The sequence below is a fragment of the Capra hircus genome, chromosome 21 (genome assembly GCF_001704415.2).
Source record: "Capra hircus breed San Clemente chromosome 21, ASM170441v1, whole genome shotgun sequence".
NCBI classification, from domain to species: Eukaryota; Metazoa; Chordata; class Mammalia; order Artiodactyla; family Bovidae; genus Capra; species Capra hircus.
Window position 1 is genome coordinate 4,518,762 of NC_030828.1, and position 16,746 is coordinate 4,535,507.

The 16,746-nt window shown below is 42.5% G+C and overlaps 1 protein-coding gene across 1 annotated transcript in view; it reads left to right on the forward strand.

Moving 5' to 3' along the window:
• CHSY1 (chondroitin sulfate synthase 1) overlaps positions 1-16,746 on the forward strand; it is an 80,235-nt gene that overhangs the window by 6,266 nt on the left and 57,223 nt on the right. The window contains exon 2 of the mRNA XM_018066428.1: positions 9,309-9,804. Coding sequence (XP_017921917.1) covers positions 9,309-9,804 — 496 coding nt within the window. The remainder of the gene's footprint in view (positions 1-9,308; positions 9,805-16,746) is intronic.

Below are 16,746 nucleotides of genomic sequence, written 5' to 3' on the forward strand. Positions count from 1 at the left end.
ATTAGGGACGACGGACCGTGATCAGTTTCTCCAGCTTGTCCAGTTTGTGACCTGCTTCTCTAATCTTAAGAAATGGTGTGGCTGAATATGTTTATCGGAATGAAGAAAAGTTCATAATATATCTAAATGAGAGTGGGTTTTAAAACTGTATGCCAAGTATGAGACCATTTTAAAAATCAGATGGAATGCTTCTTTTTCTGTGACATAGGAAAGAAAGTGTAAAAGATACACATACCATGATGCTGAATGATTTTTCATATTCTGGGTACTTTTTGTGTTTTTGAGTTTTTCTGCAGTGAGAACTTATTTTATTATAAAGCTACATGACTATAGTTTTTTTTTTTTTAAAGCAGAGAGGTGACAGCTCTTGGGAGGAAGTGTGAATGCAGTTTTGAGCATGTTAATTGCAGGTACCTGCCGGACTGCTGGGCACAGGGGACGTGTTGGCCCTGGGTTCCCTGGGGTTTGAGGTCAGGGCTATTCTTGTTTCAGTAAATGACAATTATTCCTGCCCCCCAAATGTAGGGATAACACATTTATGTGGTGTTACTATAACTGTATTTCATCAGTTACTGTATCTGTACACTTCCAGATGATACTGGGGAGAGTCGGGTGACAGCGTTTTTAATGTGAGGGCTTCTGTGTATTCATAGTATTCTCTGCCTCCATCTTCTGTCAATGTCTTTTTGGCTTCTGGTTCTGGATGAAATTGGAGGAATGAGAAACTTAGTTACAATGTAAAAGAAGCGAAACTAGGGCTTCGCTGGTGGTCCAGTGGTAAAGAATACTTTACAATGCAGGGGACACCTGTTGGATCCTTGTTCTGGGAATATCCTCCGTACGGAGGAGCATCTGAGCCCGTTTTGCACAGCAGCTGAGCCTGCAGCCCACACTCCACAGTGGAAGCCACGGCGGTGAGAAGCCTGTGCCTGGCGACAGAGAGCCGCCCCTGCTCGCCACAGCTGGAGAAAGCCTGTGTGTGGCAACAAAGACCCTCCATGGCCAAAAGATAAACACATCTTTTTAGAACAAGGTAGCGAAACTGTTCATCTCACCTTAATTGTGTCATGAACTGAAGTGTTCATGGCTACTATATTTGTTCTGTAGTTAAGTACATTTTTCTGTGGATGATTAAAAATGAGGTGGTCTGCTCTGATTTGATGTCAACTCTGGGCTTGCAAAGCCTGAGGATGATTGAAAATGTAGCTTGTTCATGCCATTAAAATGATTGCTTTGTAAATTGAACCTAGATGCAACCTAATACCAGAAAATAATTGGGCAGGATTCGGAGGGACAAAGGGACCCAAAGACAGAATGAAAGTTTCAGGAAATTAGTTTTGAATGAAGTCTTCTGGCCTTTGAAATCTGCCCAAACTATGCAGGTATCCTTCGATGGGCAGGTCTTAGCCAGGCAGACAGATGACATGGGAGGCAGTGACTGAAGGCTGTCTCCTTATCTGTGATGGCTGTTTTCTCAGCTGGGGTTTCCCTGGTGGCTCAGATGGTAAAGAATCCGCCTGCAATGCTGGAGACCTGGGTTCAGTCCCTGGGTTGGGAAGATCCCCTGGAGAAGGACATGGCAACCCACTCTAGCATTCTTGCCTGGAGAATCCCCATGGGCAGAGGAGCCTGGCGGACTGCAGTGCCTGGGGTCACAAAGAGTCTGCACGACTGAGGGACTAAGCACAAACACGGAGCAGCGGAGGAGGGACTGCAGGAGTGTGGGTAATAACCTGGGAGAGCAGTGTGACGTGTGCAAGCCAGTGGACTTGTTAGAGTCAGACCTCACTGGTGGCCTGGCTTCCACGTTTTTAGCTGTGTGATCTTGGGCAAGTTACTTACCTGGCTCTGAGCCTCAGTCTCCTCCTCTGTAAAAGGTGGGTCTCAGTACCTCTCACGTCTCGTGGTGTTGTCGTAAGTTTGAGTGTCTGATGCCCTCAGCGTGCACTGCCCCTTACGCCGTAACTGTTGCGTTGTTGATGATTGTGAAGCAGGCTTGATGCCAGGAAGCACTCCAGCAGAAGACGACGACTGGCTTCACAGGAGTTGGCTATGGTTCAGGGTGGTTTCAAACAACGCTGATTTTTTTTTTTCTTAAGATTACATTTGAAAACTTAATTTTGTTTATGCATGGTTAAGAATTAGTTGTGTGTTTACACTTTTTAAGTGTAAGCAGCAGAATATAAACGTATAGCTTTCTAAAAGTAGCTAAGACTTGAAGCTTGGAAATGGACCACAGGGTCAGAATTTATCTTCTGCTATTAACACTCCGAAGTTTAACTACTGTGTTTCCTGGATGGCGTATTTGTGGTCTCTGTGGATAAGTGTTTCTGTGGTTTGCTGTAAATCTAGGCCCAAAGGTGCTGCCTCCTGGGCTTGTGCCCAGGCCATTGTTGAGGTGGGAAGCTGTCATCCACCCTCCAACAGCTTTATTGGGTGGGGGAGCTCTTTAATGTTTGATTTTAGCTTAAGTCTAGTTTTCAGGATTAATGGTAAGTGGTCTAATATGATTTTTCCTTTAAAAAATTTTCCCAACATTTGTGATCCCTGTTACATACTTCCCCACCCGCTTCCAAAAGACTTTGAGATTGCTCATGTCATAGGGTCAAGCAGCGAGGCAGTTAAACATTTAAAAAGAGGAAGCCACATACCGGAAACCACATGCATAGAAGAGAGAAGCTGCAGCTTAGTGCTCTGACTGCAGTGCTCCTGGAGGTAATGGGCTGAATAAGGCTTGTGGTCTCCTGCCAGGGACATTCCTTCAGTTCCGGGAGAGGCTGTGAGTCCTCACTGGGTAGCCTGCCTGGGAAGCCCTCCTTGTTCTCCAGGCCCGTGGCTGCTCTGACTGGCAGTCTAGAACTGTCCTTCATGGGCTTTTTTGGGAGGTTGAGCTAAGACTGCTCCTCTGTCGCGTTGTGCCTCGTGTAAGGGTGCTCCGGACCTTTGCTCCATTTCTTTGTTGTAGACGCAGGGGAGAAACTTCCTTGAGGTCTTAGTATCTAGAATCATTATCCCACTTGACCCTGTACAGTGGAGCTCAGTCTTGTGACTCCTCTTGGTTGCCTGCTGAAAGACTTACAACTAAATTTGGTGCCATGTTAGCGGACGTAGAGGACGTGTGACAACTGATGAGGTCTCGCCCCTTGAGCTCACTGGGTAATCACGGTCATGGGTACTGAGGTGGGCAGGCAGCCCCCACCCTGATTTTGTCCACTCTGCTGCAGGTACCACCTTCATGCCTTGCTCCAACTTTCCGACTTTTGTTTTTCTTTTGCCTAATTTTTTGATTATTCTTTTCATCTTGTATGCGTTTTGGTTAAGTTGTCTTAAATCCTTTCTGTAATAGGGAAGAATATAAATGTGTGCATTTAATTACACCAGCATGATTACGGGAGCCAAACATCCTGGAGTGTGAAGTCAAGTGGGCCTTAGGAAGCATCACTGCAAACAAAAAACTAGTGGAGGTGATGAAATTTCAGCTGAACTATTTCAAATCCTGAAAAATGGTGTGGTGAAAGTGCTGTACTCAGTATGCCAGCAAATTTGGGAAACTCAGCAGGGCCCATAGGACTGGAAAAGGTCAGTTTTCATTCTAGTTTCACAGAAGGGCAATGCCAGAGAATGTTCAAACTACTTCACAGTTGTACTTATTTCACGTGCTAGCAAGGTAATGCTCAAAAATCCTTTAAGCCAGGGTTCAGCAGTACATGAACTGAGAATTTTCAGATGTCCAAGCTGGATTTAGAAAAGGCAGAGGAACCAGAGATCAAATTGCCAACATCTGTTGGGTCACGGAAAAAGCAAGGGAATTCCAGAAAAACATCTGCTACTGCTTCCTCAATTAAAATACCTTACCTGCCTCCTGCGAAACCTGTATGCAGATCAAGAAGCAACAGTTAGAACCAGGCATGGAATAGCAAGCTGCTTCAGAATCATGAAAGGAGTATGTCAAGGCTGTATATTGTCAGCCTGCTTATTTAACTTCTGTGCAGAGTGCATCATGCAAAATGCCAAGCTAAATGAATCACAAGCTGGAATCAAGATTGCTGGGAGAAATATCAATAACTTCAGATATGCAGATGACACCACCCTTATGGCAGAAAGTGAAGAGAAATTGAAGAGCCTCCTGAAGAAAGTTAAAGAGGAGAGTGAAAAAGCTGGCTTAAAACTTGACATTCAAAAAACTAAAATCATGGCATCTGGTCCCATCACTTCATGTCAAATAGATGAGGAAATGATGGAAACAGTGACAGACTTTATTTTCTTGGGCTCCAAAATCACTGTGGATGGTGACTGCAGCCATGAAATTAAAAGACGCTTGCTCCTTGGAAGACAAGCCGTGACCAACGTAGACAAACAGCATTAAAAAGCAGAGGCATCACTTTGCCAACAAAGGTCCACCTAGTCAGAGCTATGGATTTTCCAGTAGTCATGTATGGATGTTGAGAGTTGGACCATAAAGAAGGCTGAGTGCTGAAGAACTGATGCTTTTGAACTGTGGTGTTGGAGAAGACTCTTGAGAGTCCCTTGAACTGCAAAGAGATCCAACCAGTCTATCCTAAAGGAAATCAGTCCTGAATATTCATTGGAAGGACTGATGCTGAAGCTCCAATACTTTGGCCACCTAATGCAAAAAGCCAGCTCATTGGAGACGACTTTGATGCTAGGAAAGATTGAGGGCAGGAGGAGAAGGGGACTACAGAGGGTGAGATGGTTGGATGGCGTTACTGACTCAGTGAACATGAGTTTGAGCAAAGTCAGGAAAATAGGGAAAGACAGGGAAGCCTGGCCGTGGGGTTGCAAAGAATCGGACGTGACTGAGGGACTGAACAAACAAACCAACCTATCAGTTCGTAGGGGAAAACTATATTCTCCCTTCCTTCCTTGACTAGAAATTGCAAAGTGATTTGATCATGAGTTCTTTCAAACTTACACTGTGACCATCAGACCACATATGTAATAGTGATTTGGGGCAACTCACAGAAAATCTCCCCTTATTTATAAAACTTAATATAAACTTTTAAAGCTTAGAAAATGTGAAAGGAAAGTACTCAATCTTACGCCATTTTTCTCTTAGTTTTTTCCCCATTGAATAGAGTAAAAAGTATTACACAAGTAAAATTATCTCTTGTCAAATTCTATTTCTTTGGATGCTTTTTAGTTTGAAGCTTTCCCTTGGACTTAATTTTTTTTTTTTTTTCTGTATTTGTTGTAGAAAACATGAAGAAAAGTAAATCCCTTCTGATCCTCTATCCAAAAATAACTACAGTACACACTTTGGGGCAGAGTTGTACATTATTTTACTTTGTGTGTGTACTTCTGTTCCTCCGTTAATCCATATCACAGGTGTTCTGTTGCTTGCTTTTAAAATTTAGCCACATGAATGTACACCCAGGACAGTACTCATACTGTAGATGGGGTTTTGTACAGAAATGTATTTTGTGTAGTTTTTCTTAAAGTGACGTAAATAGAGATGGAGACTTTTATTAAATCCCAATTCAGCAAAGTCATTCCTCAGCGAAGCTAATGTTGTCCAGCCGTGTGACTTCACTGTGACTTAACTCGGTATAGGGGCAGGGTTTAGAAGCCTGGAGGAAAGGAAGATTATTGACTTGGCATTCACAGACTCCAGTTATCTTGTCTGCTTTAGCAAGAGTTGGTTATCAGCTCATTGAAAAGTGAGCTTTCTGGCAGGGACCCATTCAAATGTTCTGTGGTTTCAATTAAGTAGGAGCTCTTTCCTGCCAGTTACAAATGTGTTGATGGCAAAGTTGATGTTTGCTTATGAAAATTAAGGTTGCTAACCTGTTTCTGTCTCAGAAAGGGGAGGGCAGTTTGCTTCTTCAGTAGCATTTTCTTCATTTCTTTGGAATTATCGATGCCCTCACCTTGGTTCCCCTAGGGTGATGAATCATGATTTGTGTTCCGGAACTCTTTAACTTTATGGAGCTAGTTAAGCTAAAGGTATCCTAAGTTAAAAGATAGTAATTTATCGAGATTAAAGGATTTACAACAACTTCATATTGAGAGATTTCCCTCAAATCACCAGCCATCTAAGCGAAAGGGCAGCATGAGATTTTTCCATGGGTCACCTGAGGAAAAGATAGTAATGGTTGGTGTTACCTTAAAGCTGCAGAGGCTTTCAAAGATGGTTTAAAGTTAGATTGTCTGTTTTTAAAATTAATTGCTTGCTCTTCCTGGACACATTAACACCATTTCAGGTTACAGTTCAAGCATCAATCACGTCACTGATGGTTGTGCCCCTAAGGCTTCCGTCTCTGTCTTCTCTGGGGGCAGCCATGGGAAGCAGAGCCAGACCAAATGGGTTTTATCCTCAGTTTAGTATGAAGGATTGCGGAGTTTTAAGTGAGAGCGCTTTCACAGTTTAAAGTCTTTTTAGACTTGCACCCTGATGTTGTCTTGAGGTTCATAATATGATAGAACTTGTCATATAGCTTAAGTGTCAGGTTTTTAGCCAGAAATAAGAGAAGCAGCATTTATCTCTGTGCTTTCACTTTGGGGTGTAATCTTGAGGCCGACTGTTCCAAGTTCAGCCCACAGTTTCCTCTCTCTCTCATTTTTATTTCAGTACCTTATTTTATTTGCAAACTCTTGTCTTCCCTAATGAGTCACACCTGTAGACTTGCTTATCTCACGCCAGGCTGGCGTTTTTAGATATAATAATCCACTTAACCCTCACCCCAACCCTACAAAGCAGATATTTTTTATTATCCCCGGTTCACAGATAAGGATAGTGAGGCACAGAATATTTTGCCCAAAGTGAGGGCAGGATTCTCACCCCAACAGCCTGATTCCTGAGTCCGTGCTTTTAGCCGTCACACATCCTATTGTGTCTTGAGAGCAGGTTTTTCCTGTGGAGGTAGACGTTGTCTTACAGCCTCTGTATTCCAGACAATCCCATGATGCTTTAGTATTTTAATGGCTTCTGGGACTGACTACTTTAGTACTACTTTGAACTTGGTCTGTGTTGTTAATCACAGAAGCAGTTGGATGGAAGCTAAAGCTAAATTGATTTTATTCATTACCCTTTTAAAAATCAGTTGTGAGATACTACAGACTATTTAGCTTTAAATTGCATTTCAAAAGTAGCATGAATGGTAGTATGTTTCAACTCAAGTATGCCTGTGGATTTTACCTCTTAATAATTGCATTCTAGTTGTGTTCTGATAAAATTGGTTTCTTTGTGCACATAGGAATATTAATGTGGCTCTCTTGGAAAGTTTTCAGAGATAAGAAACAAATGGTTTCTTCCCTTTAGCATGCCCACACATGTACAAAGGTATTTTTCAGTCACTTACTTCACACAGGTGACCAGTGTTTACTGAACACTGTTACATGCCAGGGACTGATACATGAGTTATATTTTGTGTAGGTTGGGGCTGATTCCCATTTTAAAATGGACTTTCTCTTTATGGGAGGGGTTGATTTCTCTTTACATTAATTGCCTCATTCCTGCTATGTTTGCATACTTCTTTTCAGGAGCATATCATTTGTGAAAATGTAGTAACCTGGTATATTTTCTGTAGTCTAGTCAGGTTTCATTTATGCCAGATTCTTTGTTAAGGGTTCTATAACTGGCATAAGACCTGTAGGTCCATTTTAAATCCATAGGCGTTAAGGGAAAAACATTATCAGGTGGCGCTGTTGGTAGTGAAAAGGCCAGTGCAGGAGACAGAAGAGGTGCAAGTTCGAGCCCTGGGTTGGAAGGATCCCCGGGAGGAGGGCATGGCAACCCACTCCAATATTCTTTCCCGGAGAATCCCATGGACAGGAGCCTGGTGGGCTACAGTCCATAGGGTTGCAAAGAGTTGGACACAGCTGACGGCGACTTAGCACTCATTACAATACAACTACTATACTGTATACATTCTAAGATGGGCATTGTTTTCACATTTTAGCATCTCTGAAGTGAAGGTGCATTTTACAGTTGCTGGCATTATGTGATTACAACTGGCAGTATAGGCATATCTCATAGTTACACTGGAAATTTGTAGCTGCTGCAGAAAAACAAGTATCACAAGAATGCAATTCACACAATTTTTTTTGACTTCCCACTGCATATAAAAGTTATATTTATGCTATACTGTGGTCTTTTAGGTGTGCAATATCATCATGTTTAAAAGTCAGTGTACATACGCTAATTTAAAAATATTTTATCACTAAAAATGCTCACCATCATCTGAGCCTACAGAGAGCAGGAGTCTGTTTTCCGTTGACTTTCAGTTGTTTTTCACTATAATAAATACAATTGTAACAGTCACCTACAATAAGACTATATTGGAAAGAACATCATTTGGAAACTATGCTTTTTGACTGTATTAAGGCTAAATGTATGGTTTCATTTATTCTCTGTGATATGTTTTTCCTAGAAGTCGTTTGTATATAAATGGATTTTTGTAGCTAGACTACTTCAACTCTTTATGTAGCATAAAGAAAGCATAAGGAAAAATGTAATCTGATGGCCTTAAATCTGTTGTTTGGCAGCAGAATTCGTCACTGTTTTCTCTTAATTGACCCCTAATGTTTCCTGTGGCAGTGGGATGAGCAGTTTCCTATGAAAGGCATATGTTCCAGAGCTCAGGGCCCTTCACCTTGACGCCAGCGGCTTCCTGCTGTTTTAAAACAGAAAGGCCCCACTGCTGGGGGGCTGTCAGGCCCTGCAGTTTTCCCCTGCTCTCCCCCCAAGACTGCCCCTGCGCTCTGGGCCTGCTGCACCCTGAGGTTCCCCCGCCGCAGGGAAGCAGTCCCTCCCCGGCTCTGGTTCGCATCCTTTCTGTGCTCGCCTTTCCCTTGGAGAGAGATGTGTATCTGCCCTCCTGTTGACTGCACGTCAGCTGGAGGATCTGTGATTTGCTCACCACTGCATCCCTGTGGCCTAGCACATACTTGGCACTTGATGAGCGCTCTAAGAAAATGTGTTGAATGAACAATTTTATTTTTTAATCTTTTATTTTATAGAGCAGAGGGTTTTATAGGTAGGGAGTCGGTAGTATCAGAAACTTAACCTGAATATGTAGACTTCGACTTTCCAGCCTTAGCCAAAACATAGTTATCTGGGAAATATTTTAATATTAGTCATTCTTTTTTGTTGGGATTCCTTTGAAAACAAGTTAGAACTTTGCAATACCCGATAGTGTGGGCTTCTGTTAAGGAGAAGCAAGCATATCAAGTAGCTTTTTATCATCCTTTTGAACGTACAGTGATTCACCGTGAGTCGATATGGGAATTTATAGAAATGGGAAGCTTGGAATGAACTGTTCTCTCACTGATGTTTATCTTAATTCCAGGACGTGGTCCAAGACAATTCCTGGGAAAGTTGAATTCTTCTCCAGTGAGGGTTCAGACACATCGATCTCAATTCCAGTAGTGCCGCTACGGGGCGTGGACGACTCCTACCCGCCCCAGAAGAAGTCTTTCATGATGCTCAAGTACATGCATGACCACTACTTGGACAAATACGAATGGTTTATGAGAGCAGATGATGATGTTTACATCAAAGGAGACCGTCTGGAGAGTTTTCTGAGGAGTTTGAATAGTAGTGAACCCCTCTTTCTTGGGCAGACGGGACTGGGCACCACGGAAGAAATGGGGAAGCTTGCTCTGGAACCTGGCGAGAACTTCTGTATGGGGGGTCCTGGTGTGATCATGAGCCGGGAAGTTCTCCGGAGAATGGTCCCACACATCGGCAAGTGCCTCCGGGAAATGTATACGACCCACGAGGACGTCGAGGTGGGAAGGTGCGTCCGAAGGTTTGCGGGGGTGCAGTGCGTCTGGTCTTACGAGGTAAGAGCAAGAAGAAAATCTGTTGATTTTGCCATTAGTTCTGGACCAGTCATAGGAAACTCTGATGACGTCCTCCTTAGCACTTAACATTTGGTACTAAGTTATATACTTTTACCTTAGTTCTTTTGAGTTCTCTCTTATTACCTTTTCTCTTAGCTTTTAAATTTACCTTCTGTACTTTGGTCCTAAAGTTTTAGTTAATGATGGCATTTGGGACCCAAAGAAAAGGGTTAATACAGGTCACGGTGATACTTTCATGATTTTCCTGAAGACTCGTTTATTCTGACCTCTGATTCTGCAGACGTGATTTGTGAGAGTGTCCTTTTTTCTTCCAAAGGCCTGACGCCTCTCATCTGGTCCTGCTGACCGCATAGTTTAGAGACTTACATGTTTTGAATTCAAAAAATGAGTAATAATGTAAAACAACCGACAGTATTTGGGTGCGTATTTATTTTAAACCTTGACTTTTTTACAGTTACTAAGATCTGGAAGTTTGTAATACAGTTTTCCTTTCAAAATAGGCAGTTTATGAGTTATATTATGATACATAAGTGCGATTTTTGAAAGAAATCGACTTGGAGATGTTTTCTTTTTAATAGTTCTGGAGAATATGAGTTAGCTTTTGACTTTCTTGTGTTTATTGGCAGATGTTCACCTCTTGCCTGCAGTTGCAGGATGTGATATTAGTCAGAATGGAAAAAATTATTTAGGTTGTGTTGTGTTTAGATGGATAAACTACTGATAGTTGTGAGGCACAGAGGGAATTGCTAGACCTTTGCCCAAGAAAAAGAAACGCAGCTTCAGATGTAAACTGTTAGCCTGTCTTCAGAGTTAATTTTCTGAAGTGCTTATGTGAAGAAATGGTGTTCTTGCCCGTACTTGTCTTTCCCCCGGACTCCTTTCGAAATGTCTCCTAATCATACTGTTTCTTTTGGTTAAACTTTCAGGGAAGTGGACACTTTCAACTACACAGGAGGTAGTCTTCCTACAGTTTCCAATTATAAAAGTTGCCTTTTAAGTCAGAATGCCATCCGAGTGAACGCTGTTGTCTCTGTCTCTTCCCCTGCCTCCCCATCCACCAGCTGTTGCTCCCTGAATCGAAGGAGGATTCTGTTTTCACGGATTTTTGCTGCTAGGAAAGCTATTTGGGAATTTTGTGGAGTTTTAAACAAAATAACAGCTGATGATATTCTTGCATTTTCCTCATCCTTAATTAAGTAGTTTTAACTTTAACATGTTTCATTATGTTTAAAATGTGTAATGCCCTCTATTGTGGAGTAGTTTATACTGCCCCTGAACTCTGAGGAGCTAGCCTTCTCGCTAGAAATGTAGAGGATAGGCCTGCCTTTGAGGTGTGCCATGTGCATGCCAAGTCGCTTCCATCCTATGTACCTCTTTGTGACCCTACGGACTGTAGCGCACCAGGCTCCTCTCTTCATGAGGTTCTCCAGGCAAGAGTACTGGAGTGGGTTGCTGTGCCCTCCTCCAGGGGATCTTCCCAATGCAGGCATCGAACCCGTGTCTCTCCTGTCTCCTGCATTGGTGGGCGGGTTCTTTACCGCTGACACCGCCTGCTAAGCGCGTCTGTCTCAGTGTTGTCACACTGTTAGACCTTATATGCTGCTGGTAGGCACCAACACTCAGTGCACTGAGTTATCAAGAACTTAGACCCAACATTAATGCCGAGATAGAGGGAGAAAGTATTATCCTGAGGTTGTAGGGGTTGGGAGCCAGTTTGAGGGGCTATTTCTCTTTTTACCATGTGATCACCAAAGTTTTGTAAGGCCTGAAGTGAGGGTGCTGGAATCATCCCATCTGTATACTTGGAACTGCTGGTTAGACTTGATGGGTCTGGTAAATGACCTTATTAAAAAAAGGGCCTGGTGGGGGAGGAAGCTGCCTTCACTGCTTGTGTGACCGTCACTGCTTGTCCCTGCCCAGGAGCTCCTGAGTCACCTTGGATGCAGGCCCCACTCCTCTGCATTTCTCTAAAGCCTGAAGACAGTTTTTTTCTAGACACTGCTGGGTTGGCCTCCACAAGGCTTATACCAGATGCCTCTGCTTTTGTGGGAGAATGTCTTTCACCTGGGCCTTCCCCGGTGGCTCAGAGGTAGGGGATCTGCCTGCAGTGCAGGAGACGCCAGTCAGATCCCTGGGTTGGGAAGATCCCCTGGAGGAGGAAGCGGCAACGCGCTCCAGTGTCCTTGCCTGGGAAATCCCACGGACAGAGGAGCCTGGCAAGCCACAGTCCATGGGGTCCAAAGAGTTGGACCTGACTGAGCAACTGAACAACAGCAGCAATCTTTTACTGGAGTGTAGCTTGTCTTTTCACTTTAAATATGGTATTTTTAATATATGCAAGTTATGAATTTAAGTGTAGTCTAATTCATCATTTTTTCCCGGTGTGGTTTGTGCATTTTATGTCTTAAGAAATTCTTCCCTTCCTTGGGTCACAGGAACTTTATATATATTTTTCTGTAAATTTAATTTTCACATAGAGTTTATCACCATCATTTTTAAGAATTCTGTTGAGGCATTTACCCCTTTGTTAGACTTTTGATTTCTTTTCTCTTTCCCTTTATGGAGGGCTTTAAGCAGTTCTAACCTGAAAAGTCGTTAGAATTTATTGTGTTCACCATAATCCCCTCATGTGGATGAGGAACTTTTATTAAACTTTCTGCAAAATCTAGATTCTCTGTTAAGGCTCACATTATGAGAAATTGTTGAGGTGGAGTCTTATGTTAAAGACAGTTATGTTAAGCTTTGGATCTTGGAAGGTACTGTTATAAACATAGCCAGAAGGTGTATTTTTTTTTTTTTTTTTCCTTTTTGCAAGTCCAAAATAATACCTTGGGATTACACTTATATAATTAAAGTGGCTCCTCAGGAGCAACTGTCATAATCAAAATTCAGATTCATTTCTACACTTGTTTTGTTTTGTTTTGTTTTGGCCATGCCATGCAGCACACGGGGATCTTAGTTCCCTGACCGTAGATCGAACTTGTGACCACCTGCATTTGAAGCGTGAAGTCTTAACCACTGTACCACCAGAGAAGTCCCTGTTTTGTCTATTAATAGTGGCTGATTCTTGATACATGACTTTAAAAACTTTATTTGGCAATCATTTTAATTTTATAGGAACATTACAGGAATTAAAAAAAAAAAATGCAAGCCTACACTCAGAGTAACCTGTTAATGTTTTATCCATTTGTGCCATCGTTTGCTTGTATTCCCACTTGCCCCCCTTTCCTTCCAGTACAGAGACATAGACATACTCAGCCACCATTTAAGGTTAGCTTTCTTTGTGGCCCTTTACTTTAAACAGTGTCAGTGTATTTTGACTACAAATATAGAAATTCTCTTATACCACCACAGTACAGCTTAAGTAAATTAAACATAATGTCTGTAGACTCAGTAAAGTCCCAGCAACATCTCGTCCTTCTCCATTACAGCCTCCATCCTGGGGTCAGGCATTACATTTGGTTGTCATGTCTCTTTAATCTGGGATGTTTGCACAGCCTCTTTCTTTGTTTTTCATGACCTTGGCATTTTCAAAACATGATTTTCATATTGAAAAAATGTGACTTAAATATAGTAAACCATTAGGTGGTTTTTGGCTCTTCAAGGTTTGTTACCTCGCAGCACAGTGTGGGCCTTGAGACTGTTAATGTTGGTTGGAAAGAGTCAGGAGGAGCTCGCAAGCCTGGTTCTCCCTTGTCACATAGGGTCAGCATCACTACCTCACATTCTTTTCTTAAGAAACATTATTGAACAGTTTGAAACAGTAATTTATTTAGGCAAATACATGACATATTATACCACACACTACTCTTTTAATAGGAGGGACAAAACGAAAGTTGAGCCAAGTAACCCATTCATCTTCATTTCTTATTGAAGTGTATGTTATGCCTCTGGAAAAGTGCACAGATCATAACTAAGTGCAGAGCTCAGTGGGTTTTGGCAAACTGGACACAGCTGGGTAACCAGCATCCAGATCTTTCTTGTATGATTTTAACTCAATGTTGGACTAGTATTGAATGTGTTTGGGGTAGAAAATGATCATTACCAGTGAAAGTCAGTAACAGGAATAGATAGATACAACAACTCAAAGTGAAAGTCGCTCAGTCCTGTCCGACTCTTTGCGACCCCATGGACTATACAGTCCATGGAATTCTCCAGGCCAGAATACTGGAGTGGGTAGCCTTTCCCTTCGCCAGGGGATCTTCCCGACCCAAGGATCAAACCCAGGTCTCCTGCATTGCAGGCAGATTCTTTACCAGCTGAGCCACAAGGGAAGCCCATTTTTAGCAACTTAAAGATCTTTTTAATAGTTAATGCCATTACGTGCTTCAGAATTCGTACGTGCAAAGGGCTTACAAAGATAAGTCCTCCCACCTTTATCTCCAACCACTGGGTCCCCCAAAATCAGTCCCTGCAGTGCGCCCTTACAGTTGCACGCTGTGCGTGGTTTCTTGTTATTCAGGCCCTAAGGCATTCCTGACTCTGCGACCCCATGGACTGCAGCGTGCCAGGCTCCTCTGTCCTGTGCATAAGCAGTTACGTTTGTGTGTCTTCCCCCTTTTATACAAATGGTAGCATGCTCTACATACTATGCACATCCTGCTACGCTACACTTACATGTCTTGGAAGATTTTCAATTTGGTACAGAAAGAGTGTTACCTTTTTCGTGGCATTCAGGCTGTTTCTAGTGTTTTTCCAGCAGTGTTTCTAACCATGATGTATCCTAATGTTTCCCAGTCTTTTTTACATCATGCACACGTACTGAGGAAGCTGCCTCCAGAGGGCTCCTGCTACCCCAACCCCTAACGCTCCACCCGCCCCATCCAGACCCAAGGGGTTGTTATTTGGCACATCCTGAACTGTCCGGGGATACGTCAGTATACCAAGACCATCAGTTGTGAGGTCTGAGTTAACTGGTAAGTGTTTGTTAAGGGAAATTGCCAAATAAGGATGAAAGAAAAATGGCCTTTTTCTCTCTCAGAGACTTTAGTTTAAGGAGATAAAAATACATATGTTCATGAAATAGTTGAAAAAAACTTAGAAGTGTAAAACTTTGTGATACTGATTTTAAAAATATAAAACAGGGAAAGATAAGATCTATTCAGTTCAGCTGCTCATTCGTGTCCAACCCTTTGCGACCCCATGAACCGCAGCATGCCAGGCCCCCTGTCCATCACCAACTCCCAGAGTCCACCCAAACCCATGTCCATCGAGTCGGTGATGCCATCCAGCCATCTCATCCTCTGTCGTCCCCTTCTCCTGCCCTCAACCTTTCCTCAGTCTTTCAAGGTCTTTTCAAATGAGTCAGCTCTTCGCATCAGGTGGCCAAAGTATTAGAGCTACAGCTTCAACATCAGTCTTTCCAATGAACACCCAGGACTGATCTCCTTTAGGATGGACTGGTTGGAGTCTTCTCCAATACCACAGTTCAGAAGCATCAATTCTTCTGCGCTCAGCTTTCTTTATAGTCCAACTCTCACATCCATACATGACCACTGGAAAAACCATAGCTGTTTGGTTTGACTAGATGGACCTCTGTCGGCAAAGTAATGCCTCTGCTTTTGAATATGCTCTCTAGGTTGGTCATAACTTTCCTTCCAAGGAGTAAGCGTCTTTTAATTTCATGGCTGCAGTCACCATCTGCAGTGATTTTGGAGCCCAAAAAAATAAAATCTGTCACTGTTTCCATTGTTTCCCCATCTATTTCCCATGAAGTGATGGGACCGGATGCCATGATCTTAGTTTTCTGAATGTTGAGTTTTAAACCAACTTTTTCACTCTCCTCTCACTTTCATCAAGAGGCTCCTTAGTTCTTCTTCGCTTTCTACCATAAGGATGGTATCATCTGTGTGTCAGAGGTTATTGATATTTCTCCCGGCAATCCTGATTCCAGCGTGTGCTTCATCCAGCCCGGCATTTTGCATTATGAACTCTGCATGTAAGTTAAATAAGCAAACTGGCCATATACAGCCTTGTACTCCTTTCCCAATTTGAAACGAGTCATGTTCCATGTCCAGTTCTAACTGTTGTTTCTTGACCTGCATGCAGATTTCTCAGGAGGCAAGTAAGGTGGTCTAGTATTCCCATCTTTTGAAGAATTTTCCACAGTTTGTTGTGATCCACAATAAAGAAGCAGATGTTTTTCTGGAACTCTCTTGCTTTTTCAGTGATACAGCGGATGTTGGCAATTTGATCTCTCATTCTTCTGCCTTTTCTAAGTCCAGCTTGAACATTCGGAAGTTCATGGTTCATGTACTGTTGAAGCCTGGGTTGGAGAATTTTGAGCATTGTTTTGCTAGCATGTAAAATGAGTGCAATTGTGCGGTCTGCCTTTCTTGGGGATTGGAATGAAAACTGACCTTTTCCAGTCCTGTGGCCACTGCATAGTTCTTCACTTCAGATTTGCTGGCATATTGAGTGCAGCACTTTAACAGCATCATTTTTATCATTTGAGATAGCTCAACTGGAATTCTGTCACTGCCAGTAGCTTTGTTTGTAGTGATGCTGCCTAAGGCCCACTTGACTTCACATTCCAGGATGTCTAGCTCTAGGTGAGTGATCACGCCATTGTGGTTATCCAGGTCATGATGACCTTTTTTGTATAGTTCTTCTGTGTGTTGTTGCCACCTCTTCTTAATATCTTCTGCTAGGTACGTATCATTTCTGTCCTTTATTGTGCCCATCTTTGCATGAAATGTTCCCTTGGTATCTCTAATTTTCTTGAAGAGATCTCTGGTCTTTCCCATTCTATTGTTTTCCTCTATTTCTTTGCATTGATCACTAAGCAAGGCTTATTATCTCTCCTTGCTATTCTTTGGAACTGTATTCAAATGGGTGTATCTTTCCTTTTCTCCTTTGCCTTTCACTTCTCTTCTTTTCTCAGCTATCTGTACGGGCTCCTCAGACAACCATTCTGCCTTT